Source organism: Panthera tigris, chromosome C1 (assembly GCF_018350195.1).
Source record: "Panthera tigris isolate Pti1 chromosome C1, P.tigris_Pti1_mat1.1, whole genome shotgun sequence".
Lineage (NCBI taxonomy): Eukaryota > Metazoa > Chordata > Mammalia > Carnivora > Felidae > Panthera > Panthera tigris.
In genome coordinates this window covers 23,487,679-23,513,557 of record NC_056667.1, presented here as the reverse complement: position 1 = coordinate 23,513,557, position 25,879 = coordinate 23,487,679, and the positions used below count along the sequence as shown (strand labels likewise).

At 42.8% G+C, this 25,879-nt stretch overlaps 2 protein-coding genes across 4 annotated transcripts in view; one reads left to right on the top strand and one right to left on the bottom strand.

The window, feature by feature from the left end:
• ZCCHC17 (zinc finger CCHC-type containing 17) overlaps window positions 1-19,955 on the bottom strand; it is a 61,200-nt gene extending 41,245 nt beyond the window's left edge. The window contains exons 1-3 of one of the 3 annotated variants that reach the window (XM_015542207.2): window positions 19,860-19,955; window positions 10,108-10,228; window positions 3,185-3,242 (exon numbers count right to left, since the gene is read on the bottom strand). In XM_015542207.2, coding sequence (XP_015397693.2) covers window positions 3,185-3,242; window positions 10,108-10,173 — 124 coding nt within the window. In that variant the 5' untranslated portion in view covers window positions 10,174-10,228; window positions 19,860-19,955. Of the gene's footprint in view, window positions 1-3,184; window positions 3,243-10,107; window positions 10,229-19,726; window positions 19,837-19,859 lie in introns of those variants that run through there. The other 2 variants (XM_015542208.2, XM_015542209.2) reach the window with 2 other exon arrangements.
• A 165-nt stretch (window positions 19,956-20,120) lies between these two features.
• The window catches only part of SNRNP40 (small nuclear ribonucleoprotein U5 subunit 40), a 33,353-nt gene continuing 27,594 nt past the window's right edge, over window positions 20,121-25,879 (top strand). Inside the window, exons 1-4 of the mRNA XM_007092507.3 lie at window positions 20,121-20,323; window positions 22,551-22,680; window positions 24,074-24,167; window positions 25,360-25,525. Of these exons, the coding sequence (XP_007092569.3) occupies window positions 20,180-20,323; window positions 22,551-22,680; window positions 24,074-24,167; window positions 25,360-25,525 (534 nt within the window). The 5' untranslated portion in view covers window positions 20,121-20,179. The remainder of the gene's footprint in view (window positions 20,324-22,550; window positions 22,681-24,073; window positions 24,168-25,359; window positions 25,526-25,879) is intronic.

Sequence of the window (25,879 nt, the reverse complement as noted above, 5' to 3'; positions counted from 1 at the left end):
GTGTCTCCCTCTCTCTCTCTCTGCTCCTCCCCCACTCATGCTCTGTCTCTCAAAAATGAATAAACGTTAATAAATAATTTAATTTAATTATCTGGAGAATTTTAGATTCACATGTAGTCAGAAGAGAATATAGAAAAATCCTGGGTACCCTTTACCCAGTTTCCTCCAGTGGCAACATTCTGCAAAACTACAGTACACTATTGCAGCCAGGATTTTGAGAACTGATACTATAGTGTAATAGGAAATATACATTTGGTCTTTATCTCTGGTTCCCGGCACAGAACTCATAAGCTCTTGGAATTTCCTGAGTGATAGGAGCATCTTGTTATATTCGTAGGCCCCTTTCAGCATTACCCAAGTTTATGCTATACGGAGACTATTAGTGGGCCCCTAGAAAGCTTCAAGATGGGGACTGATAACCACCAGAACCAATCCTGTGATGAGAGGGCTGGAACTTTCAGCCCTACCCTCTACCTTCCAGGAAGGAGAGAGGGGCTGGAGATGGAGTTAAGCCAATAATTTAATCAATTATGCTTATGTATTGGAGCCTCTACAAAAAACCCTCAACAATAAGGTCTAGAGAGCTTCTGGGTTGGCAAATACATCCACGTGCCGAGGGTGATACACCTCAACTCCACCGAAACAGGGGCTCTTGCACTTGGGACCCTTCTGGATCTCACCCTATGTACTTCCTCATTTGGCTATTCATTTGTATCCTTTATTATAAACTGTAACAGTAAGTATAACATTTCTGGTGTTCTCTGGGTTGTTCTGGCAAATTACTGAAACTGGGGAGGTGGTGTGGGAACATCCAAATATGTAGCCAAGTCTGACAGAAGTGTGGGTAACCTGGGGACTCAATAATTGTAACTGGCATCTGAAGTGAGGGGAGTCTTATGGGATCGAGCCCTTAAATACTGTTGAGTTTGCCGCTACCTCTGGGTAGTCAGTGTCAGAACTGAATTGAACTGTAGGATACCCAGTTGGCATCAGAGAATCAACCAATCAGATAGCTGAAGAACTGGTTATTAATTACATCCCACATTTTGGAACGGCAATAAAAACAACTAAGGTACTGATGCTTCAGAATGGAGGAATCTTGAAAAAATGCGAAGTGAAAGAAGCCAATCATAAAAGACCACGTGTTGTCTGACTCCACTTATAAGAAATGTCCAGACTAGGCAAACATATAAAGAAAGAAGGTAGACTAGTGGTTGCCTAAGGCTGGGGCAGGTGGGACCGTAATCTGGAGTGACTGCTAACAGGTATAGAGTTTCTTTCTGGCATGATGAAAATGTTCTCAAATTAGATCGTAGCTGCAAAACTGTAAATATTCAAACAACCACTGAACTGTACATTTGGGTGAAATGTATGGTATGTGAATTACATCTCAATAACACTGTAGGAAAGAAAAAAGAATGTTTCACAAAAGGAATCATAAGGTACGCAACCTTTTGGGATTAGCTTTTCCCCCTCAACATGATTTCCTAGAGACTGATTCAGATTGCATCACGGATACTTCATTCTTGTTCCTTTTTACTGCCAAGTGGTGTTCCATTGCGTGGATGTGCCACAGTTTAAGTTAGTTTTTTGTTGTTGTTGTTGTTGTTTTTAATGTTTATTTATTTTTGAGTGAGAGAGAGAATGCTTGTGAGCAGGGGAGGTGCAGAGAGGGAGGAAGAAAGAGAATCCCAGGCAGGCTCCAGGCTGTCAGCACAGAGCCTGATGCAGGGCTGGATATCATGAACTGTGAGATCATGACCTGAGCTGAAACCAAGAGTTGGACGCTTAACCAACTCAACTGAGCCACCCAGGAGGCCCCTAAGTTAGTTTTAAATCAACCCTGAGAATGAGCATCTTTTAAGACATTTATTGATTAGTTGCTATTCTTTCTCCTGTGAATTCTTTCCATATTCTTGGCCCCTTGTCCTACTCCTTTTTTTATTAGTCTTTTGCCATGTGTGCTACAAATCCTTTTTCCCACCTTAACTTTGCTTATGATTTTTGAGAGAAAGTTTTTTACTTTTATGTAGTCAAATATCATTCTTTGTTTTTAATTTCTGCTTTTCTTTTCTTTATAAATGTTTATTTATTTTTGAGAAAGAGGGTGCACACAAGAGTGGGGGGAGGGACAGAGAGAGAAGGGGTCTGAAGCGGGGTCCGTGCTAATAGCAGAGAGCCGGATGTGGGGCCCAAACCCACGAACTGCAAAATCAGACGCTCAACCAACTGAGCCACCCAGGTGCCCGGTCAAATATCATTCTATATTTTCTTCTAATAATATCCTTATAGTTATATTTTTTACATTAAAATCTTCGATAAATCCTTAATTTATTATAGCATGAGGAACCAGCAAGTTGAGTTTTTGGATGTACTAGCACTGTGATATGGTAGAAAGCCAACTAGGCTAGGAAGCAGGAGGTACGGGTTCCAGACCCGGCTGTGCCACTACCTAGCTAAATCACTCTAAGCAGACCACCAGTTTGTGGAACTTGTCCTTCCTACTTAACACAATTATTTTAAGAAACGAGTAAGATTATAGATGTGAAGGGGAGTCTCAAAAAAATGTTCAACAAAGACCTATCACTTTAAAAACGTAGAGCATGATATATATAGATATATATAGATATATCTATATATATCTATATATCTATACCTCTGTATCTATATATATTTATCTATGTAACATATATACTATATATACTATATATATGTATCTATATATATACTCTCTCCCTCTCTCTCTCTCTCTCTATATATATATAGATAGATACATAGATAGATACATCAAATTTGTATTGGTTATGGCACTATTCTCATTCCATGTGCCATATATTAGAAAACTCACAATGTTAGCCTCAGAGTGTAAGTAGCTTGTCCTACCCCAAATCGTAAGACCAAAGAGGTCAAGTGACTTGCCTAGGGTCACAGGAGAAATTTAGGCAAGAGCTGGTTCTGGAAGTGAACCCAAGTAGCTATACCCACCCTCCACCAAGTCAGAGAGCACTTCTGAATGAAGACCTACGAAAACATGGACTGTCATCACTTGTCTATATTCCTATCTCTACACTAAAGACAAAAAGAAAACTACTGTTTGAAAAATGAGCGTCTGTAATCAGCATGTGGTAGGTGTGACAGAAGAGAGTGGAATGGGAGGTCTGAATTTCAAGTTATAAACTCCCACCTTGCTTCCGACAGCCTGGGATTTTGATAAAGGCTCCATAGTCTGTCACCATAGCAACCTATAGAGACAAAAAAAAAAAACACAAAAAAACAAAAAAAGAATCAATGTCACACAAATGAGAATCTCTCTTCTGTGGCATTTAACCTAGTCTCCCTGAATTTCTACTTGCCACTGACTGCTGCAAAGCTGCCTAAACTTACGTTCTGTCGAATATTCTTTCTGTTCTTTATGAAATTCAGACTGACAGGTATGTGCGAACACGTTAAGAACGCTGGTGAGATGGAAGTGTTGTCAGATGGCATGACAGTATCTAGGGATGCCCAAGTCCCACACCTACTGAAATCCCCAAAGGAGTATTTCAAGAAAAGGAACAAACAGCAAAAAATCTAGTCACACTTTCCATTAGCTGGGACTGAGGCCTCCAATCCTAACACTTAAATAACTTGGGATGGATTATGGAGGACATCCTTTTTTCCTAAACTTCGAGTCAAACCAGACTATATATAGCCTGCTCGATTTCACTCCAAACCAGCCTTGGGTTTTATCAAGACAATTACAGAAAAAGCCAATATACACACATCTGGCAGAACCTAAAAAGATGTAATCAGAGGGAAAAAGAGTTGTCTCCAAGTCTTTTGTGGATAAATCATTATCCCAAACTCTATCTCTACCTCTCATCCATCCTCTAGCCCACACTCCAACCCGTGGACCGGGATTAAAGTTGTCACTACACTCCATATTTATCAGCTAATTCATTATTATTTATCAGGTATTCAATACAATCTTATAAACTTCATTTTTTCAGTGACTTCAATTAGTTGTTTCATCTTGGGTACTCTCTATTTCAGCCTCACAGTAACTAAGAGAAGGGGCAGGAACAGGACAAACCCTGCAGCCCTGCTCTTTGCTAATCTACACTGAATGCTCGCTACATGTAAAAAGCTGTTCAAGGTGCTTCACATAATCCTCGTGATACCCTATGATATTGGTGCTCTTACCATTCTCACTTGATAGATGACAAAACTTATGCACGGACAGACTAAGTGACTCACCCAGTGTTCAAAGCTGGGAGGTAGCACAGCTGGGATTTGAACCCAGTGAGTCTTAACTACATTAGGGCTACTCACGGGTTCCTTTTAATTACACAGTTCTAACACAGAAGCAATGTGACATTTGACATTTCATCTGTTCCTGGGAATGATCTTCAGAAGCGTACACGGTAGGTTTCCATGCTGCAGATGAGGTAGAATAACACAGGTGTAGGAAGAGAATGGGCTTTGGAGCAAACGATTGGCTTCCAATCTCAGCCCTGCCATTCCTGACTTGTGGGATCTTGAACATCACTTGCCTTTCGGGGCCTAAGTTCCCAAATGTATTCACTTTCCTGCCGCAGATAACAAATGAGTACATAAAGTGCCTCGCAGCTGTATTGGACACCTAATGTACATTCAATAAATTATAGCTTTTTAATAATTTATAGTTCAAGACACCGATGCACAAAAAGGTTAGTGACTAGTGGAAACAAAACACAAGGCACAGAACCTAAATCCCTTGATGTCTACTCCAGTCAGTGCCCCTAACTCCACCAAATACCATTACTCACTTCAATGTTAGGATGGAAAAAGACTTCCATTAGCCTCATTTATTTTATCCTATCCTATCCTATCCTATCCTATCCTATCCTATCCTATCCTATCCTATCTTATTCTATTCTATCCTATCTTATCTTATCTTATTTTATTTTATTTGGGAGAGAGAGAAAGATAGCAGGGAAGTGGGGCAGAGGGGGGGAAGGAGAGAGGGAGGGGGGAGGGGGAGAGGGAGAGGGAGAGAGAGAGAGAGAGAATATGAATATCTCAAGCAGGCTCCACGCTCAGTGTGGAACCCCACAGGGGGCTCAATCCCATGACCCTGGGATCATGACCTGAAATCAAGAGTTGGACATTCACCTCATTTTATAAATGGACACTTGAACTAACTCTCCAAGATACAGCATTAATGGGTTAAGAACCAGAAGTTCTAAAATCCTCTTCTGTACTGATGAATGTGCTACACTGGGGTAGGGACCAGACAGTCCCAAAGAAGCAGTACAACCAGGCAGATGCTAGTACTTGAAATCAAAGTAAAGTGGAACTGAAGGAGGGACCTTAGACATTAGCTGGTACAATCCTATCATGTTTCAAATAAAGAAAGTGAAGACCAGAGACACAAAGTGCTTACCCAAGCTCACAGAGCAAGTTGTTTTCCGTAAAATGGAGCCACATGGATAAAGACAAGACTGTAAGTTTTTAATTACAATAAAAGCAGATCTCTTCTTTCTGGACCAACTAAAGGCTTTTGCTCCACAGTTCTAAAAAGATGGCTGAGGTGCTTCATACTGCATAACAACATTATTAAAGGGCATAGTTATCTCACAAACTTAAAAGAAGCATCTGGAAGTTGGAGCCCAACTCGCTTTGCTGCTGTAAATTAAGACCATCTCACTTTTCAATCCTGAAACTCCAGTGTCACATTACGATCTTTTGAGAAAAGATCATTAACAGACCTTAATTTGGCTTCTCCCAAAAGGAAAAGTTAATGTGCTCCAGAATGGATGCAGCCAAGTGTTCAGTCAGGCAAAGGCATTCTTGCCTATTTCCAGGGCCAGGTGTTTCCATCACTGTGTCTGCTAGGGTGCAGTCAGTCTTGCAATGAGCAGAATGGCACCTGCTGTAGATGATCACACAGTCTGCCTGGTGTCCCAAGAATAATTAGTCAAATAGCTCAGGGGGAAAAATTCAGTAATTATCTCAGCTGAAGTCAGGACTCAGGTCAAATGAATCTGCCATCTTCAGATTGGAGGTTGCATTGGCCTTGGAACTAGTTAGCCCCATAATGTGAATGAGAAGCTTGAGGCTCAGAGACCTAAGTTGCCCGTCCGAAATCACAAAGGTAGAAAGTAGCAAGAACAGAAGTTTCCTTTTTACTTTGTCCCATGCTATTTCCATCTCACCAACACCAATTTCCCGTCCGCATTTCTTTGGCTATGGCTGGGCTGAGCCAAATCCCAACTCCCACTGCTATGCTTGTACCCACTACCAGGCTGCACTGACGTGGGCACTAAGATGCCTCTCCGAGGGTGGGAGAAGGACGAATATTGGCTTCTCAGCTGTTGGGTTGCTAAGCTTCCCAGCCCTGCTGAGCCTGCTCAGAGAAGAAGTGCTAGGTTACAGGCTGCACCAGCAGTTTCTTCAAGGATGATTGGTCCCGAGAGGCTTGGGTTCCATTGTATTCACACATTTACTGAGCACCTACAGGCGAGATACCACGTCAGGTACTGTGAGATTAAAACTTTAAAAAAAATTCTCAGCCTATTTTTAAGTGAATTTGAAGTAGTTACCAAGATATATGAGACAACCCTAGCCCTTGCCCTCCAGTAACTCACAATCTAGTGGAGGAGACAAATACGTACACGAGTAACAATCCCACAAGACACTGCGATAGGGGCCATACCTGAGAAAGAAACAAAGGATTGTGGAACAACCAGATTTACCGTCTACCTTCCTCCTCTACCTCAATTCAGTTGGAAGAGTTCTTTTAGGGTTCTTTTGGTTCCTCCATGCATTTATGCACAGGTGGACAACCCCAGGTGCAGTTAGCAGAAAGCAGACTCGGAGAGAGGACTTGATTTAAAATCCCAGTTTTAGGGGCACCTGGGTGGCTCAGCTGGTTCAGTGTCTGACTTTGGCTCGGGTTCCTGGGTTCAAGCCCCACATCGGGCTCTGTGCTGACAGCTTAGAGCCTGCTTTGGATTCTGTTTTTTTCTCTTTCTCTGCCCCTCCCCTGCTCATGCTCTCTCTCTCAAAAATAAATAAACATTAAAAAAAAAAAAAACTTCAGGGGCGCCTGGGTGGCTCAGTCGGTTAAGTGTCTGATTTCGGCTCAGGTCATGATCTCACGGTTCGTGGGTTTAAGCCCCACGTCGGGCTCTGTGCTGACAGCTTGGATCCTGGAGCCTGCTCTGGATTCTGTGTCTCCCTTCTCTCTGCTCCTCCCTCCTCCAAGAATAAACATTTTAAATAAATAAATAAATAAATAAATAAATAAATAAATAAATAAATAAATAAATAAAAACTTAAAATAAAATCCCAGTTTTTGCCATTTATTAACCATTGGGCAATTACTTAACTTTTGAGAGAAGTTTCCTTATCCATAAAACAGAGTTAACAATTTGTTGGAGAGAATCAATGACAGAGTGTGTCAAAGTGCTGACATATGTTAAGCTTAAAAGTTTTTGAATTTCAATGTAACAGGGTCTTGGGGCGCCTGGGTGGCTCAGTTGGTTGAGCCTCAGACTTTAGCTTAGGTCATGATCTTGTGTCTCGTGAGTTCAAGTCCTACATCGGGCTCGCTGCTGTCAGTGCAGACCCTCTGTCCCCCCACCTTTGCCCCTCCCCTGTCTGAGTACACACGTGTGCTCTCTTGCTCTCAAAAATAGATATAAATACATAAATAAATAGAATTTAATGTAACCAGGTCTTCTTTTAAATATCAGGCACTCATTAAATGTCTGTGGATGAAGGGGCGCCTGGGTAGCTCAGTCGGTTGAGCATGCAACTCTGTTTCAGCTCAGGTTATAATCCCAGGGTCATGGGATCGAGCCCTGCAACGGGCTCTAACGGGCTCTATGCTGAGCATGGAGCCTGCTTGAGATATTCTCTCTCTCTCTGCCCCCCCCGCTCACTTGTGCTCTCTCTAATAAAAAAATAAGAATAAATAAAAATGTTTGTAGATGAATATTCTGAAAAATAGTTTCTTCTTTCTGATTTATCAAGCAACTTCTCTCTCCCTAATTCTGTTCACTTCTAAACCATCATTTTTCAAAATGTGCTCCTGAAATACTAAGCTAGAACTACTAAGTTCTCTCCAAATATTCTCCTAGCCCATCCATCCTTAATAGTAAAATATATAAACCCTACACTAACTCAAGTCCCACGTCATTTAAGAAGCTGTCAGTCAGCAGCCACTTTAAAAATCTGAGTCAGTTTGTGAAAGGGAACAGCACTCTTCTGTCTTTTGTGCAACATGTGACAAATGAAGGCTTCGTCGCCAGAAAAATCAATTTCATCTCTAGTGTTACTACTTCCTTTTCCTGAGCCCTTGTACCTACCTCACTGATCTTTGGAGATACCTCGGGCCTTAAAGAAAAATATAAAGGCTCTGAAGAGCAGAAGTTTCCTATATGCTAGAATGTTATTAACCTTTGTATCTTGACTTCATATTACAAGTCGGGACTGACTTAACAGGAGTCAAAAGCCACGATTATCTACAACCGACTGACAGACACAAAGTCTGTCCTCAAAGGCTTTACATTATTAGAAGATGAAACTTTTGTGAACCATAAAGCAAGTATGAATACCACAGGAATGATACTGTAAAAATACCATGGGCACTCATAAGGCAGTAAACACAATTTTTTGGCTCTACTTTTGCTTTGAGAAGAGCAAGACAACATTAATGAATTCCTACTGTATCTCAGGCATTGTTTTTACAGATGACAGCTTATTGAACCATCAGGGCAATCCTCTGGAAGGAGTTATTATCTCCATTTAACAAATGAGAAAACTGAGGCCCCAAAGAGAGTAAGTGGCAGTCTCAAGTAAAAGCGCCAGGACAGGAATCCAGGTTTTGTCTGGTCTCCAAATACAACGCCTTCTTCCTCAAAGGCCGATCATTCATTCAGTCACCAAAGATGTGATGAGCACCTATTATTTTCTACCCACCTACTTGGGACTGAGATACACGACCACGAACAAAACACTCAGGGCTCTGTCCTCATGGAGCTGAGTATCTTGTGAGGAAGACAGACATTACACAAGTACGCAAATACAGGGTGAGCCTATTTATTTATGGTGGGGCAAAGATCTCTGAGGAGACGGCGCTAGGGTTGAGACCAAAAACATGAAAAGAAGTCGGTGGGAGAGTGGGGTAGTTACAGACAGCATATGCAAAAGTCCTGAGAAGGAAGCAAGCTTAGAATACTCAGAGTTGTAAGGAGGCCAGTGTGGCTGGTGTGTAAGTAGAATGAAACAAAACCACACTGTCCACGTAAGCAGAGGCCAAGTCATGTAGGGATCATGAAATTGTTTGGATGAATTCAAGTACAATGAGAAGCCTAGAAGTGCGAGAAAGCAGCATGTTCAATCTGTTCTAGATGTTACTCTGGCTGCAACGGAAAGAACAGATTGGAGAGGAACTACAATAGATATTTAGGCCCCAGTAAGGCCAGGTCAAGAGATGGCGGGCTTGAACTAATGAGGTGCCATAGGGGTAAAGAAGTATACAGATAAGAGATACATTTGGGAGGTAGTAATGACACAAGTTGCTGACGGACTGGAGGGAGAGGAAAAATCAAAATCAAATCAAGAGGAGAAATGAAGGGCAAGACCCAGACATTTAGCATGGGTACCTGGAAGGCTAGTGGCTGCATCTGCTGAGATGAGAAAGACCAGAAGAACAGATTTGGCTAGAAAAGGGAAAAAATTAAGGGGCCCCTGGAAGGCTCAGTCAGTGAAGCATCTGACTCTTGACCTCAGGGTCTTGAGTCCGAGCCCCACGTCTGGTGTTGAGATTACTTAAAACAAAAAAAAAACATTTCTAGAAAGAAAGAAAGAGATAATAAAGGGAGAAAGAAGAGAAAAAATTCAGTTTAAAACATAAATTAGACATGCTGTGAGGTATCCAAATGAAGATGTCAAGTATGCAGTAGGGAGTCTGGAGCTTAGAGGAGGTACAAGTGGTAGCCAGATACTCCTCTAGTCCTTCCTGTTGGAACTGCAATGCTTAACATATTCTCAAGTGGACAGGAGCTCCAGACCCAGCAGCTTTTCACCTTCAGTCCATGCTTAACATAACGAGTAGGTGTTCAAGCCAAAAGAGTATACCTCTCCTTGGAAAATAGTGTAGAGAGCAGGCAAGTTCTCCATGGTCTCGGGTCTTCCTGAATTCATCCTTAATGTTCTATGGCTCCTCCATTTCTCCTCTGGTAAAGCTAATTCAAGTGTCCTATCACAAAGAAATAAGACAACACTATGAAAGGCATCTGCATTAAAGAAGAAATGTGCACATAACCCACAGCTAATCTCTACAGAGTAACAGCATTAGATTTAACACCATGTACTTTCATCCACCTCTCTCTTGCCCACTGTGATCACGGTAAGTTGTGGAAACTTTGCTCCCTCTCTCTCTCTCTCTCTTTTTTTTTTTTTCCAATTTGATACCTACCCAAAGGCATCAGTCTGTTTTTTTGTCTTCTAATTGCTATTATTACTATTCTTTTGTCAAGGGAAGGCTTTTGAGATGTGCGTGTGAGAGACTGAATCTTGAAAAAGGGAATGATAGTAGCAATAAGAGCTAACGGTTATCAAGAACTTACTATATCCAGGTACTGTGCTAAGCACTGGACATCCAGTATCTCATTTAATCCTCAAAACTCTCAAGATGTAGGTTGTATTCTTATATAAATGACAAAAACAACCAGGCTTCCAGAGGTCAAATTACTAGGCCTATTTGACGTCAAAAAGCTAGGAAATACTGAAGTCAAATTCTGGCTGACACCAGAGTCCCCATCTGTTTTGTTTTGTTTTGTTTTGTTCTGGTAGTTATATTTATTTACGTGACGTCTACACCAAACACGGGGCTCAAACTCACAACCCCGAGGATCAAGTGTAGGATTCTCTACCGAGTAAACCTGCCAGTGCCCCCCCTACCCCCGCCTGCTTTTAAACACCACGCTAGGGGTTAATCTGAAGTGACTTTCAAAAGAGACAATAGCTTATTTTTTTCCTTATAAAACTAAAAACACACATGCTCATTTTAAAAGTTCAGATGATAGGGGCGCCTGGGTGGCTCAGTCGGTTAGGCGCCCGACTTCAGCTCAGGTCACGATCTCGCGGTCCGTGAGATCGAGCCCCGCATCGGGCCCTGGGCTGATGGCTCGGAGCCTGGAGCCTGCTTCCGATTCTGTGTCTCCCTCTCTCTTTGCCCCTCCCCCGTTCATGCTCTGTCTCTCTCTGTCTCAAAAATAAATTAAAAAAACGTTAAAAAATTAAAAAAAAAAAAAAGTTCAGATGATAATACGTACAGTCCTAAAGAAAAAAATCACTCATCATTCAATTCTGTTTATATTCTTTAAAATGTCTTCATATATAGGTTTTTTAATGGAATCATGAAATTATTAACCATTAATTATCATTTAAAGATATATTTCAGTAATTTATACACACACATATACACTTGTACGCACCAATTTTACTTATTTGTGAATCATGTTAAAATGCAGACTGCAATTCAGTAAGTCCGAGGTGGTGCCCGAGACTGTGCATTTCCACAAGCTCCCAGACGATGCTGATGCTGCCTGAGTAGAAAGTCTTACAGCTTTGGGTGTGTCTGGGTGGATCAGTCGGTTAGGCATCTGACTTTGGCTCAGGTCATGATCTCACAGTTCGTGAGTTCGAGCCCCGCATCGGGCTCTGCTGACAGCTCACAGCCTGGAGCCTGCTTTGGATTCTGTGTCTCCCTGTCTCTCTGCCCCTCCCCTTCTCGTGCTCTGTCTTCTGTCTCTCAAAAATGTATACACGTTAAAAAAATAATTAAAAAATTAAAAAAAAAAAAGAAAGAAAGTCTTACAGCTTTGGAGTTGGAAGGGACCTCAGTCTCCTGGTTTTAAACAGAGAGGAAACTAGCAGTCCAGTGGCTTTTAACCATGCCACTTTACTCTGCCAAATAAAATCAGTGCTACACAAAGATCAATCTAATGGTACTGCCCTCAGTTCGGTTTTTCCCATTTACATTTGCCAACAGTAAGACTTGAACCTCTATTTTCCCTAGACTTTCTTTTTTTTTTTTTATAAACAATTTTTTTTTTAACGTTTATTTATTTTTGAGACAGAGAGAGACAGAGCATGAACAGGGGAGGGTCAGAGAGAGGGATCACAGAATCCGAAACAGGCTCCAGGCTCTGAGCTGTCAGCACAGAGCGCGACGCGGGGCTTGAACTCACGGACTGCGAGATCATGACCTGAGCCGAAGTCGGCCGCTTAACCGACTGAGCCACCCAGGCGCCCCTCCCTAGACTTTCATAACCAAATACTTTCTTTTCTCCTCAATTCCCAGCACAACCCCTCACTTTCACATGATGGCTCTGGGTCCTGGTTTTGGAAACTCTACCTGATCTATAGCATCGTCTATTAACTGCACTGCCTCACTTAAAACAGAACTGAAAGAAATCCCACCAGCTTTCCAAACCCTGGTTCTTGTATCATCCCCAGGTTCCTACATCCTAGTCCTTGAGTTCCATAAGACAACTTTGTATCCTTATGATAAACTCGCCCTTTTCTGCTTAGGTCAGCCACACGTGGTTTTCTGTTACTCTACTGATAGCACATGGAATGAGGGCAGATTTGTCAGTTCTTGAGAAATGGCTGGTAAACAGGTTAAATCCAAGTATCACAGCCTGGTTGGCTCCTGCCTCTGTCACTTCCTAGCTCTGCAGGCTCATCTCCAGTCTTCCCCTCTCTCTGACTAGCACCTCTTATCTCACATCCTAAAACAGAGGTTACTGACCTGAGGCCAGTGGCTCCATCAAGAGACTTTAATTCCTCCAGCTCCTGGAGCACTAGTGAGGTATAGAGTCCATAGAGGCATCAGCAGCTAGGACACCTAAATTGAGCTCAAACATCTCAGTCTATAGCCTGTTCCTCTCTACACAAAGGTCATGGAAAGAGCAAAACAAACAAACAAACAAACAAACAAACAAAAAAAAACAGAAAAAAATCTAAAGTTGATTCTTACAGATTTCTGCTGTGGTCAGTGTAGGAATACATAACTTAAAGCTCTCCTGTTGGCTCCTGCCACAGAACAGGAGAAACCCTATGTGATTCTTCAAGAAGGAGAGTGGCATGCATTAATGAGGGAAATCTGGAAACATGACAGTAACAGGTTTACAATTTCAGGAAAGTAGCAGGTTGCCATTTTTAAAAATGGACCTTGATGTTTTCTTTCAAATTATGTCCTATAAAAACCTAGAGTTTTATGGTGGTTGTTCAGAAACTCCTCAACCTGAGTTTATTTGTAAACAGTCAACTCTGAAATATCTAGGGACCACAGGGTTCAAGAAAGCCAAAGAAGTAGGGCTGGAGGCCAACCAACCAGAGGAGAGTCCTCAAAGGAAGGGGGAACACATCCCCAAAGAAACCAACTTCTGGAGGTCCTGCCCAGAGCAGTTGGGAGCCAGTAGTCTCTCTTCAGTAATTAGTAAGAGACTGTTTATTGCCAATTCCCACTTGCCCTCCCCGCCTTGGGTTGGACCATGGGAGCAAGGAGGAGTGAAGGGTACAGGAGTGTATTCTGCTTGGATCCGATTTACCTATTAAGCTTCTAAATAAGATGTCATTTGAAAAAAAGAGTCCTGCTGTTTTAAGAAAGTTTATGAAACACAGATATAGTCAGTCCAGTCAAATAGGACCACGTCTGTAGACTTAAAAGAGCAAGTAAATTGACAAAGATCGAGGTATACCATTTAGAGTTGCTTTGCAATAATTCTAGAAACAGAGTATCTTCTTTAAGTGCTTCATTTTAAGTGAACGTTTTTTAAACATTGTAATGTGTAGAGAGGCAACAGGGACCCAGTTACTAGCCACCCACTTCCCAAAGCAAGGGACAGAGCAAGGAGAGTGTGGGGACGGGAGGTGTGGCAGGGGAACGATGGCCCAGAGTGAGGTCAGAACCTATATTGGGTGAGGAGGAAATTTGCAAAGAAGATCAACCCAGTGTGAAAAGGAGCAGGGTAATGATGGCGTCCACATATTGGGCTGTCCAGAATGATGACAGGGCCTAAAGACTAGAAGAAGTAGGGGCGCCTGGGTGGCTCAGTCGGTTAAGCGTCCGACTTCGGCTCGGGTCATGATCTCACGGTTCGTGGGTTCGAGCCCCGCATCGGGCTCTGTGCTGACAGCTCAGAGCCTGGAGCCTGTTTCAGATTCTGCGTCTCCCTCTCTCTCTGCCCCTCCCCCACTCATGCTCTCTCTCCCTCTGTCTCAAAACTAAATAAACATTCAAAAAAATTTTTAAAAAAAGACTAGAAGAAGTAATGCAATGTTAACTTTCTGATTATAGTGGTTACAGTGTGGTTATACAGGAGAATGTCCTTGTTTGTAGGAAAACTAAAGTATTCAGGGATGATGGGACATCAGGTCAGCAACTTAGCTCTCAAATGATTCATAAAAAAATGTTATTTGTACTGTACCTCCAGTTTTGTAACTATTTCAAACTTTTTTTTTTTAAATGTGCATGCAATTAAAAAAGAAAAACATCCTGCTCTCCCTTCTCTCAAGCAACGTGAAGCTCATAGAACAATATTAAATTGGTAAGATACTGTTTTTTGTTTTTTTGAGAAAAAGCAACATGAGCAGGGGAGGGCCAGAGAGTGAGGGAGAGAGAAAATCCCAAGCAAGCCACACACTGTCAGCTCAGAACCCACCCCCCCACCCACCCCCACTCCCCGATGCAAGGCTCAAACCCATGAACTGCGAGATCATGACCTGAAAGGAAACCAAGAGTCAGATGTTCAACCGACTGAGCCACCCAGGCGCCCCAAATTGGAAGATATTTTAAGGCATCTTTGGAACTTCATTTCATGTGTCACCTTACTGATCTGGCCAAGATTTTTGTTGTTGTAGTTAAGTTTGTTTGAATTTAGATTTGTTGTGGTCATAACAGAACAATAATAACTAGATAGAACCCTAAGAGTTAAAGGGATTTTAATTTATCTTTAACCTGTGCATATGAATTGAGAGGAGAATCAGTTGATAAGTAAAAATACTGGGATATGAGCAAAGACAGAATGACTCCAGAGCCTGCATTCTCAACCACTATTCTCCATTGCCTCAAAAGAATTCACAGTGCACATCTAAATCTTGTGAGAATTTCTAACATGAACTAAGTCCCAACATTAGAGATTCCAAGGAGGAGTCATCGTCAGAAGGGCATTATTCATGGATGAGGCTATGATGAGCTGGGTCTGGATTAATTCATCTAAACATGTAACCAAGGATCATTTCTTATTTGGTCTTCTGTTCCTCATATCTGGAATGCAGTAGGTACTCAAAATTTTGTGGGTTTTTTGTTTGTTTGTTTGTTTTTGAATGAGTGAATGGCCTCACTATACGCCAAACAAACAGGGAAAGAAAGAAGGGAGAAAGCATTCTGGTCTAAAGAATGTAGAGGAAATAACTTCCACCAAATATGTTGGCTAGATTAGAAGGGGGGAGATTTTCAAATGCCACAATGGTAGCCAAACTTCCTCCTTCCCGCCAACTTGATAGAATGACTATCTGAGACAGATGCTTTTTCCTTTTTGAACTTCAGTCATGGATTGATTGAGAAAATATCCAAAAGCAGGAAAGAGAATAGTAAAGTGCAAAGAAAAACACAAAAAACAGACTCATAAAATGTGAAAGATGAAAAGGAATCATTCACCTCATTACTTTTACTTAACTGAAAATAGGGCTAACAGAGGTCAAGTGACTTGACAGAGGCTGCTTACAGCTAGCCATTGGCACGAAACCCCATGACCAGTACTTACGCTCTACCCCACACTGTTCTTAGTCGATAATCTTGGAGGTCCTCTCCAAGTCGTCTGATAACAACAGCTAGTGTTTGAGTATTTATTTGCTGTACGTTAACCTAAGAGCTTTACTTGTCTTAAGTAATTTGATTCTCTTTCGGACCACTCGACAAGATAGGCAATTATCATTGCCACATTATAGATGAAAAAACTAAGACATGAGAGAAGCTAAGTAACTTACTCAAGATTACAAAGCTATGAATGATGACGATGGGATTCAAATCATATGGACATTTTTTCTTCCCTTTCTAGATTGTGAAATTCTTCTGTGCATGCCCTTGTCTTACACAGTATCATATCCATCCCCGCCCCCCCCCCAAATCTGCAGCGTCTAGCACACTGAAATTTAGAACTGTCTACTGAAATACTGAAGTACTTCGTTTAATCCTACTTCAAACTGTTAACTCATCAGTTCAGCACATTTACCGATGTTTATGCCAGGCTCTGTGGTAAGCACTTCATAAACCTCCCTTCAGGCCTTAAAACAACTCTACAAAGTAGGTATTCCTGTGTACAGAAATGAAGTAAGTTGCCCAAAATGCATGGCTAGAAAGAGACAAATACTAGGCCATTCCAAGGGTCATATGCCCAGGCCACTGTTACTACCCCTTTCAACACAGTCCCTGTCCTCACAGACTTCCTAGTCTGGTAGGATAATGGTAACCATTTGCAATGCAATGTGATCAGTGCTAAAATAGTGGCTAGGTTCAAAGTGCTGAGAAAACAAGAAAGAGACCAAGGGTTTGGAGGACACAGGGAAGTTTAAGAGGTGACAACTGAAGAGGACTTTAAGGATAAATGGAAGTCCTATAGCAGAGAACACTGTTCTTTGACCTCATTAGAACCCTAATCTATTGACCTCTACTTTCTTCCAACCTGTTAGCCCTCTCCAGCTTGGACTCCATAGCCCATCATTTTAATAATACCCTGACCGCCCTTTAACCCTTGTCTTTACAGCTTGTAAAGACCCTTGTCTTTACAGCTTTACAGCCCTTGTCTTTACAGCTCACCTGTCTGGCATGAGTGAAGTATGGTTGCAGACAATAGAACCCATGCTAGCTAAGATAAGCCAAAAGGGAGTTATCGCCAGGGATCATGCGGCTTACAAAATTACTTGAAGGGCTATGGGAGCAGGCTCTGTTAGAACTTACAGGAACAAGTCCTAACCCACAAAATAAGTCTTCGCCATGATCAAGAAAGTTATGGCTATCACTGCAGAAAGTCACTAAACCAGAAAGTTGGTGACTAAAGAGACATCAGCCCTGCTACGAAATTTGCCAGCAGAATTGGATGGCTCTCACCCTCTTTGTCTCCACATCTAACTCAGTTCCAAATTCAATTCTCACCTTAGGTGCAAAGGAGTCTACGAAATCGTTTTTGGCATCTCAGAATTTTCAGTAAGAGAAGGCAATGTGCGCTGCCTTGTAAGAGGTAGAGGTAGAAACGTGCGCTGAGCAAGTCAAACCCACAGTCCTCACCACCATACCTTGGTATGTTTTCTGCATGCCGGCACAGAATAGCCTGATGTTGCTAGAAAAAAATTATGATCTCCAACCTTAAATCTGCAAGACAATTCTACATTCCTCTGGTCACACAATTCTCCCACAACCTACAACGTCTTTCACACCTTCTGCAATCTTCTCAAATCTCTGATCTCCTCTCACTCTAAGCATATGATCACATCACCTACTTTACAGAGAAAATAAAAGCCATGAGAAAGGAATTCATTTTATCAGTACCAAATATACAAACAGACTGTTCCTACTGCCTTCATTTCCTTCTTCCTTTCTATTCACTGGAGAAACTGTCCATCTTCCTAAGGTTGCTCTAACTGTACTTTGGATCCCATCCATTCCCACGTTTTCACAACACGATCAATGACCCAATTTCTCTCTCTCACTTTCTCCTTCGCCCTCTCAGTTGGATCCTTGGTGACCCCTCATCTCTTTCAGCTTCCACATCCTCTCCTCTCCTTTACAATCTTATGTATGAAAAATACTCTGTAGATTCACTGCCTCCATTTCCTTTCCTGAATCTCTGCCTCATATCTGGCTTCTGGTCTCATCACACCAACTCTCACGAAGGACACCATAAGCTCCATGATGATAAAGCCAACAGACATGTTTCAATTCTCATGTTATTTAAATTCCAGGATTTCCTAAAAAAAAAATTTAACGTTTTTTATTTATTTTTGAGACAGAGAGAGACAGAGCATGAACGGGGGAGGGTCAGAGAGAGGGAGACACAGAATCTGAAACAGGCTCCAGGCTCTGAGCTGTCAGCACAGAGCCTGATGCGGGGCTCGAACTCACGGACCGCGAGATCATGACCTGAGCCGAAGTCAGCCGCTTAACCAACTGAGCCACCCAGGCGCCCCAAATCCCAGGATTTTCTAACACAGAAACTTTTTCTAACACAGAATCTTTTTTTTTTTTTTAAAGATTTTATTTTTATGCAATCTCTACACCGAGTATGGGGCTCAAACTCGCAACCTCAAGATCAACAGTTGGCACACTCTACCGACTGGACCAGCCAGGCACCACTACACAGACCATTTCCTGCTGCTGAGGCAACATTCCTCTGGTCCTTCTCTATAGCTCTTGTGTTTCTCTTGTGGACTCATGCTTTCATTCTTGGCCATTACAAGTTGGGACCACTCAAGGTTCTCTTACCCACACTTATGGCTCATATTGTCACCTATATGCAATTATTCCCAAGTAAATGTTTCCCGAAAACTCGCTTCTGAGTTCCAAAGCCATATTTCAAACTGCCTCCTGGATATCATACCACCTCCCTCTTCTTCTTCCAAAAAAAGAACTACCCTGTTGCATAAGCCAGAAACCTAGGATCTACAGTTTGATTTCTCTCCTTTCACTCCCTAAATCCCATCCATCGTTAAATCCTACTAATTTTACCTCCTATATATCTCTAGAAAACTGTCCAGTTCCTGCAGTTGTACAAATACCTCAGTCTTCATTGCTAATAGCTCTCACCCAAGTAGTCTATCTGTACCTATCTCTCCTCCTATCTGTTCATGCTACTGAGCCTGAGGGATCAAGCCACTCTCCCACCAGACCACCTCCCCCCTCCCCCAGAAAAAACATCCAGTGGCTTCCCATCATTCTCACAGTAAGATTTCTGCACCTCTACGCCCCTCCGGCTGCATCCTGTACCAGACTCTCCTTCATCTCCTCTGTATTGGCCACAGTGGCCTCTTTTTGCCTTTTAGTCATTTGCCACAGGGCCCCTGCACATGCTGTTCTAGATGGAATATTCTGCCTTCCTCTCTTGACCTAAGTAATTAGAATTCTCCCTTTAGGTTACCAGTTCAGGCACCTTTTGTTCACAGATGCCTTTCTGCTTATTTTAGGCACGCATAACATCAGGCCCCTCTCTTAGGCAGCACTATTTTACAGTTCTTAGTGCGATCATTGTTTTACATGTTTGCACCACCAGACTCAAGCCCCTGAGGTCAGGGACCATGTTTGGTTCACAATGTATCCCGAGGCTCTGCACAATAAGTATCAGTTGGACGATTAAGGAGGAGACCTGGTTCCCACGTATGAATCCAAAGCTCTCAACAAGACCGTACTCAGGAGAAGCAGGCGTCGGACATTTCCCTCATCTCTGTTTCTCTGAGGCACAAAGCAGGCCCTAGTACAAGGCTGCACCATCAGTGGTAGAAACAAGCCGGCCTCCTCAGCCATAGAGGAACTTGGTGGAGCTGGGAGACAGGCCTTTCCTCCCTGGGAGCGTCCGGCACAGGGTTCTACACTGCAGGCGCTGGACAAACAAGTCAGCCGTCGAGAGCCCCAGGCGGCCGCAAAGACCCCAACGCTCTGCCCCAGCCTAGAAGCGGAACCCACGCTGCTACCTACCGGCGCGGCGAACTCCGGGCCCGCCTATGCCTCCTGCAAACCTTCAGCTGACAAGGGCCAGGCTCAGGCCACACAACCGAGGCGCCGCCTCCAAATGCCGCAGCCACCCACCCCCGACCTTCCTTCCACTTACTCGGTGTCAGCTCCGGGTCTCCCCGCCGCAGCACTGCGCGAAACGCCAAAACCCAGACAGCGCTTCCACCCACAAGACACAGCGCGCCTAGGTGGGACTCCAGCTCTACCCACCAATCCTGGCATCGTACTCTCGTGACGCCAGGAAGAGCTGACCAATAAAAGAAGAGCGTTCAGGGGGCGGTGCAGAGGAGATTACTGGAAGCCGATTGGTTTCTCCAAGCCGGAAGTTCTGGGGGAAGAACTAAGTCGGAACCAATCGCGCGGTGCCTGAGCCTGTCGGCGCGGTCAGTGGCGGCGCTGAGAAGAGCGGTTGCCGCCATGATAGAACAGCAGAAGCGCAAGGGCCCAGAGTTGCCGCTGGTACCAGTCAAACGGCAGCGGCATGAGTTGCTGTTGGGAGCGGCGGGGTCGGGCCCCGGAGCCGGGCAGCAGCAGACGGCGCCGGGAGCTTTGCTGCAAGCGGTAAGTGAAGTAGGAGGCGGCCTTCGGCCCTCAGCTCATCCTTCATCTCCGAGAGCCCTGCACCGGGAGATCCCGCACTGCGGGGGCGGAACGAGAATCGCTACCTGCAGTTAAAGCAGAAAACACCGTAAAAGCCGTCGACACCCCCCCGCCCCACACCCCCCCGCGGATGCTGCGTTCGTTAGCCCATTGGACTCCTGTTTTCAGCGTCTCGACCACCCTGTGGCGTGGCGTTAGAATTAGAGTTTAAGGACCTTGAACTCAAAACCAGGACCAGGGCTTTCTCATACTTAATCCCCCAGGGATCCGACATAGAGTCAACATTCAGAAAAGTTTGTAGAATGGATGGATGAATGAATGAGTGAATGAGGGGAGAAAGGAAATGAGTGACACCGACTCGCTTTGGGACTTCGGGCAAGTTGCTTTCCTCTTTATCTCTCAGCGCTAGTACTGTTACTAACAACAACCGAACAATAGCTAACATTCATCGAGTCCTTGTATTAAGTACTTTGTACATGAAAACTCTGTTAATCTTGGTAATAGCTAAAGAGGTAGGAACTGTTAGTATCCTGTTTTGTAAACTCTTATCTGGTAAATGATAGAAACAGATTTTAAGCCCAGAATCCATGCTCCTAACTGCATTTCTTGTGAGATAGAGGTAATGATCACACCTCTCCTCCTGGACTATTAGGCTCAGATCAAGAAATAACGTGTGTGTCTCCTCTCTCAACCTCTCTGCCAGTCCATGAACAAATCGTGCTGGCACCCTCCTCAAAATATATCCCAAATTGCTACCACTTCTACCAACTCCATCACTAGCTCCTGGTCTAAGCCATGATCATCTCATCTGACAATTGCAGTGAGGTTCTAACTGGTATTCTTGTTTTCTGCTCTTGTCTGTTCAATCTGTTCTCAGTCCAGCAGCCAGAGGAATCCTGCTAAACGTTAGATCACGTTACCCTCTGCTGCAGACTTTCGGTGGCTTTCCACTTCCCCCAAAGTTAAACCCAAACCCTTACAGCCTTTTGCCCTCTTTCCCTTTACCGCTCAGATGTGCCAATTTTCCGTTGCTCACCCTGCTCCAGTCACACTGGCTTCCATGTTCTTGCCCCAAAGCCTTTTCATATGCTACACTCTACTGGAGTGCTCTTCTTCAAATACCCACATGGTTTACACACTCAGCTCTTCCAAATCTTTGTTCAGATACACTTTGTCAGTGAGGGCTTTCCTGACGACCCTGTTTTAAGTTGCAATTCACCATATGCATTAACCCACGTTGCTTTTTTTCCTCCATAGTACCTACCACCTGCCATCTGTTTTATTTGTTTTCTCTCTTCCTCCCTCCTCTTCCTCCTCCCCTCTAGAACACAAACTCCATTGTTTGTTTTTATTTTGTTCAGTACTGTTTTCCCAGTGCCTAGAGAGTGTCTGGCACATAATATATATTTTTTTAATAAATGCGTAAACTGGAAATGACTGAAGAGGTTTGGGATTACTGATAGTGTACTAGTTTTTCTCTCTGACAAGAGTATGAGGTTTTAGTGACTTGTCCAAGCCTAGGCTTAGTGTCGAGACCATAATCAAAACTACTCTCCCCAGTAATCTGTACCCTGCGGAGTTGTTGGGAAGGTCAGTTCACTCATTCATTCATTAAATGAGCTAGAGATTGGGAAAACAGTGTTGGATGACGCAAGCAGGGTCCCTGCACTCACAAACCTTTTGTAGTGGGGAAAAAGGACAAGATACGTTAAAAATAAGATAAAATAAGGAAGGTAATTGCAGGTAGTGATAAGTGCTATGGGGAAATACAGTAGGACTAATCGAATGCAGAGGGGAGGTGTGGTGCTGCTTGAGTTTGAGTGATCAAAGAAACACTTTCTGAAGTGGAAACATTTGAAAGGAGCTAAACACAGGAAGATCTAAGGGAAGAAGATCTGATCAGGGACAACAACAAGGATAAAGATCCTGAAGCAGAAATGAGTTTTTAACATGTTTGAGCGATTAAAAGTTGGCTATGGGACGGGAGCAGAATGAGGGAGTAGTTAGAATAACAGGTTGACACTGGACACTTCAGCAGGACCGCGTCGCATTGGAGGCAGAAGTTCACGTGAGAAAAGTTGCTGTTCTCTAAATCAGAAGAAATACACTCGATTATTGTTCCCCATGTCTTTTGCAGCCTCCTTTGCCTGTATGCAGTGACTACCCTGTACTTCTGTCTTTTGTTTAGGGACCTCCCAGGTGTTCCTCCCTTCAAGCTCCAATCATGCTTCTCTCAGGACATGAAGGGGAAGTGTACTGCTGCAAGTTTCATCCCAACGGATCCACCTTAGCATCTGCAGGATTCGATCGACTGATATGTAAGAGAGTTTTTGAAGCTGGAGTAATTGTTCTTTGCCAAATAGTGATTCTTTTTTTAAAACCTTCAGTGCCACAGAAGGTATCAGTCTGAGCTGGTCACATCACAAACTGCATGGCTAACATGCTGAAATAGTGTCATGAAAATGTTGAGTGATCTTGGGTATAGAATTCAAGGTCCATGTAGTACAGGAGGAATCATGTTACTACTTGGGAAGTGAGTTGTCCTAGTTTGAGGGTATCTTCCTCATGGAGGCAAATCTTGAGCTGATTTAGCCAGACAAGAGATCTAGGCATACCAGGTTAATGGAAGTAATGAGAGAGATAGCTTTTCCTTTTCCCAAAGGTGTGAGGCCTTCCTCTTGATCCACTCATAGAATCCTAGCATGTGAAAAGAAGGAGGGGACATGGGGATCCTAAAGTGGCAACTCACTTGGATAATCTACCTGTACGTCATTAGGATCATACGGCATTTAGATTCTCAGCTGCTAGTTGGGAATACCCATTTTTCAGAAATAAGTAGAAAAAATCACTTCAGAAGAGTCATGAGAAAAAACAAGAGAGAAAATACCAGAAACATCTGACTCTTTTATTCTGGCATCGTTTGTTGTATTGTGAGATTAAGTGAGTCCTTTAGCCCTTTGCTTATAAGATTGTACCTCAAGGTAGATGGTAGCTATCTTTGCTGTCTTGATGTAGGTATTCTAGTTCTGTGATCCTTCAACTTAACAGTGACCAAGCATCTGGAAGAGTTGGGAATCTTTGCAGAAGATTAATTAAGATCAATCCCTTAAATTGATGTGCTTAATTTCATCAAACAAAAAAATGGTTTATCAACAGAAAAATACCATATGTACATGCCTTAGTACATACAGAGGTGCTCCTTAATGATACTCCTCAAGCCCCATTCCTTGCTAGACCAAGCTGCCTGAGGACAGGAACTGTGTCTATTCGCTTATCTCATTTTACCCCAGCATCTGGCTTGTTACGGGTACATGGTACATGTGGAATGAGGAAATGTAGTATAAAGTCATTGCCATGTGCCCTTCAAGTCAGTTTGCAGCTTCTTGGGTTTTCTGTAAGTGCCATCATTTTGCAGTTCTCTTATACTCATAGCAGACATGTAGGAGTGAGTACCAACTTTTTTAACATTACAGCAGAAAACTTTCAGATTTAAAAAATTAGTTTTTTCAACCTTATGAAATATGAAAATATGGCATTACTTTTGTTTTAGTGTCAGGAAAATTGGTCCAGTTGGGAGAACCAATAGGGAGAATACTCCAAGGGAGTATAATTTCAAAACTGTTGTGATAAATTTAGAAGTACCTTTTCTGTGGCCAATGATGACTTTTCTTTTGCGTAGTAATGATCACAGAACCCCTGTCTCCCTGACAGTGCTGTGGAATGTCTATGGTGACTGTGATAACTATGCCACATTGAAGGGACACAGTGGGGCGGTGATGGAGCTGCATTATAATACCGATGGCAGGTGAGTAGTTCGCACAGTGGAATGACAGCTGCTTCTCCTACTAACTCGTCTCGGCATCCTTTCACATTGCATCCTTGAGTTTTCTCTCTCAGGAGACTATGCCGTCAAAAACTACTGCGTTTGGAGCAGCTACTTTATTCTCCTATCACTGTTAAGCCAAGTTTGGTGTTTCTTGCTCCGTGTATGCATTTATGAATACATCTCTATCACCTAACATCAACAGCTCAGGCAAATTTGTTTCTTTTTAAAACAAAACAAAATGTAATTTGCATATGCAGATTCAGTTATTTTTTTTAATAAAAACAATAAAATGTTTCTTTTGAGAAACTCAAAAACATAAATGAAAAAATAGCCCATATTCCTATGACTCCAAAGATTATCACTGTTAATCTTATGATATGTTTTTTTCAAGTTTTTTTCCTACTCGAAGCCATTTGGTTTTTCGTATACGTTAGAGCTTCATGTGTGATCTTTTCTGCTGCTTTTTTCCTTACTGTTATTCACCTATTGTACCTGTATCATAGTAGACATTTTATCATAAACATTTTAATGACCGCATAATTTTACAATAACCTAGGTAATATAAAAATGTGATCATACAAAGTCATTTAATCCTATTAGGTATTTTAGTGAACATTCATTGTTTTTATACCTCTGGCCTCTAAAATCTTAGGGTCCCGGAATCAACTGGTACATAACCTTGTATACATTTTCCCTGTTAGTATTTGAGTAAAGAGTGCCTTATGAAATCAATTATAACTTAGAAATCATTTTCGGAGACAAAGTAAAAACTTTACCGAGCCACCAGGTCAGGAATTGCTACAGCGTGTCTTCACTCTGCAGCAGGGAGTGATTAAACATTTCCAGATGGGAAAACGTCTAAAGTGTTGTCTATCTCAAAGGAGAAAAAGATTGAGAAAACTACTGGTATTAGGTTGTAATACATCATGGGGACTGACAGAAGGAAATTTATTTGACATTTCATAGAGTAGACCTTGTAACTGGGTCTAGAAAACCAACAGGATTTTGTTAGGGAGGGTGAAGCATTCCTGCATCATGTGTCAAACTGTCAGAGCACAACCTGTCAGTGGCCTTAAAGAGTGGCACGTTTTGGCAAGTGTTGTGTGTGGGGGGGGAGGGAGTGGTTGCCATTGCTTTTCTTCACTTATTTCTTTTTTTGTTCTTCTTGTAGTATGCTCTTCTCCGCATCCACAGATAAAACTGTGGCAGTATGGGACAGTGAGACAGGCGAGAGGGTTAAAAGGCTGAAAGGACATACTTCCTTTGTGAATTCCTGTTACCCAGCCAGGAGGGGCCCCCAGCTTGTCTGCACTGGCAGTGATGATGGTACAGTTAAGGTGGGTGTTGTCTGTCTGTCTGTTGCAGTTTCTAAGGTTACATAATGGGAACCTATCTTGCTTTGCACCTGTGCCATACACTCCTCTCCACAACTTTGCTTTAGCGGTCATTTCTCAAAACAGAGGCCTTTTAAAATAATACTTTTTTTTTTTTTTTAATTTTTTTTTTTTAACATTTATTTATTTTTGAGACAGAGAGAGAGAGAGCATGAACAGGGGAGGGGCAGAGAGAGAGGGAGACACAGAATCCGAAACAGGCTCCAGGCTCTGAGCTGTCAGCACAGAGCCCGACACAGGGCTCGAACTCACATGACTGCGAGGTCATGACCTGAGCCAAAGTCGGACGCTTAACCG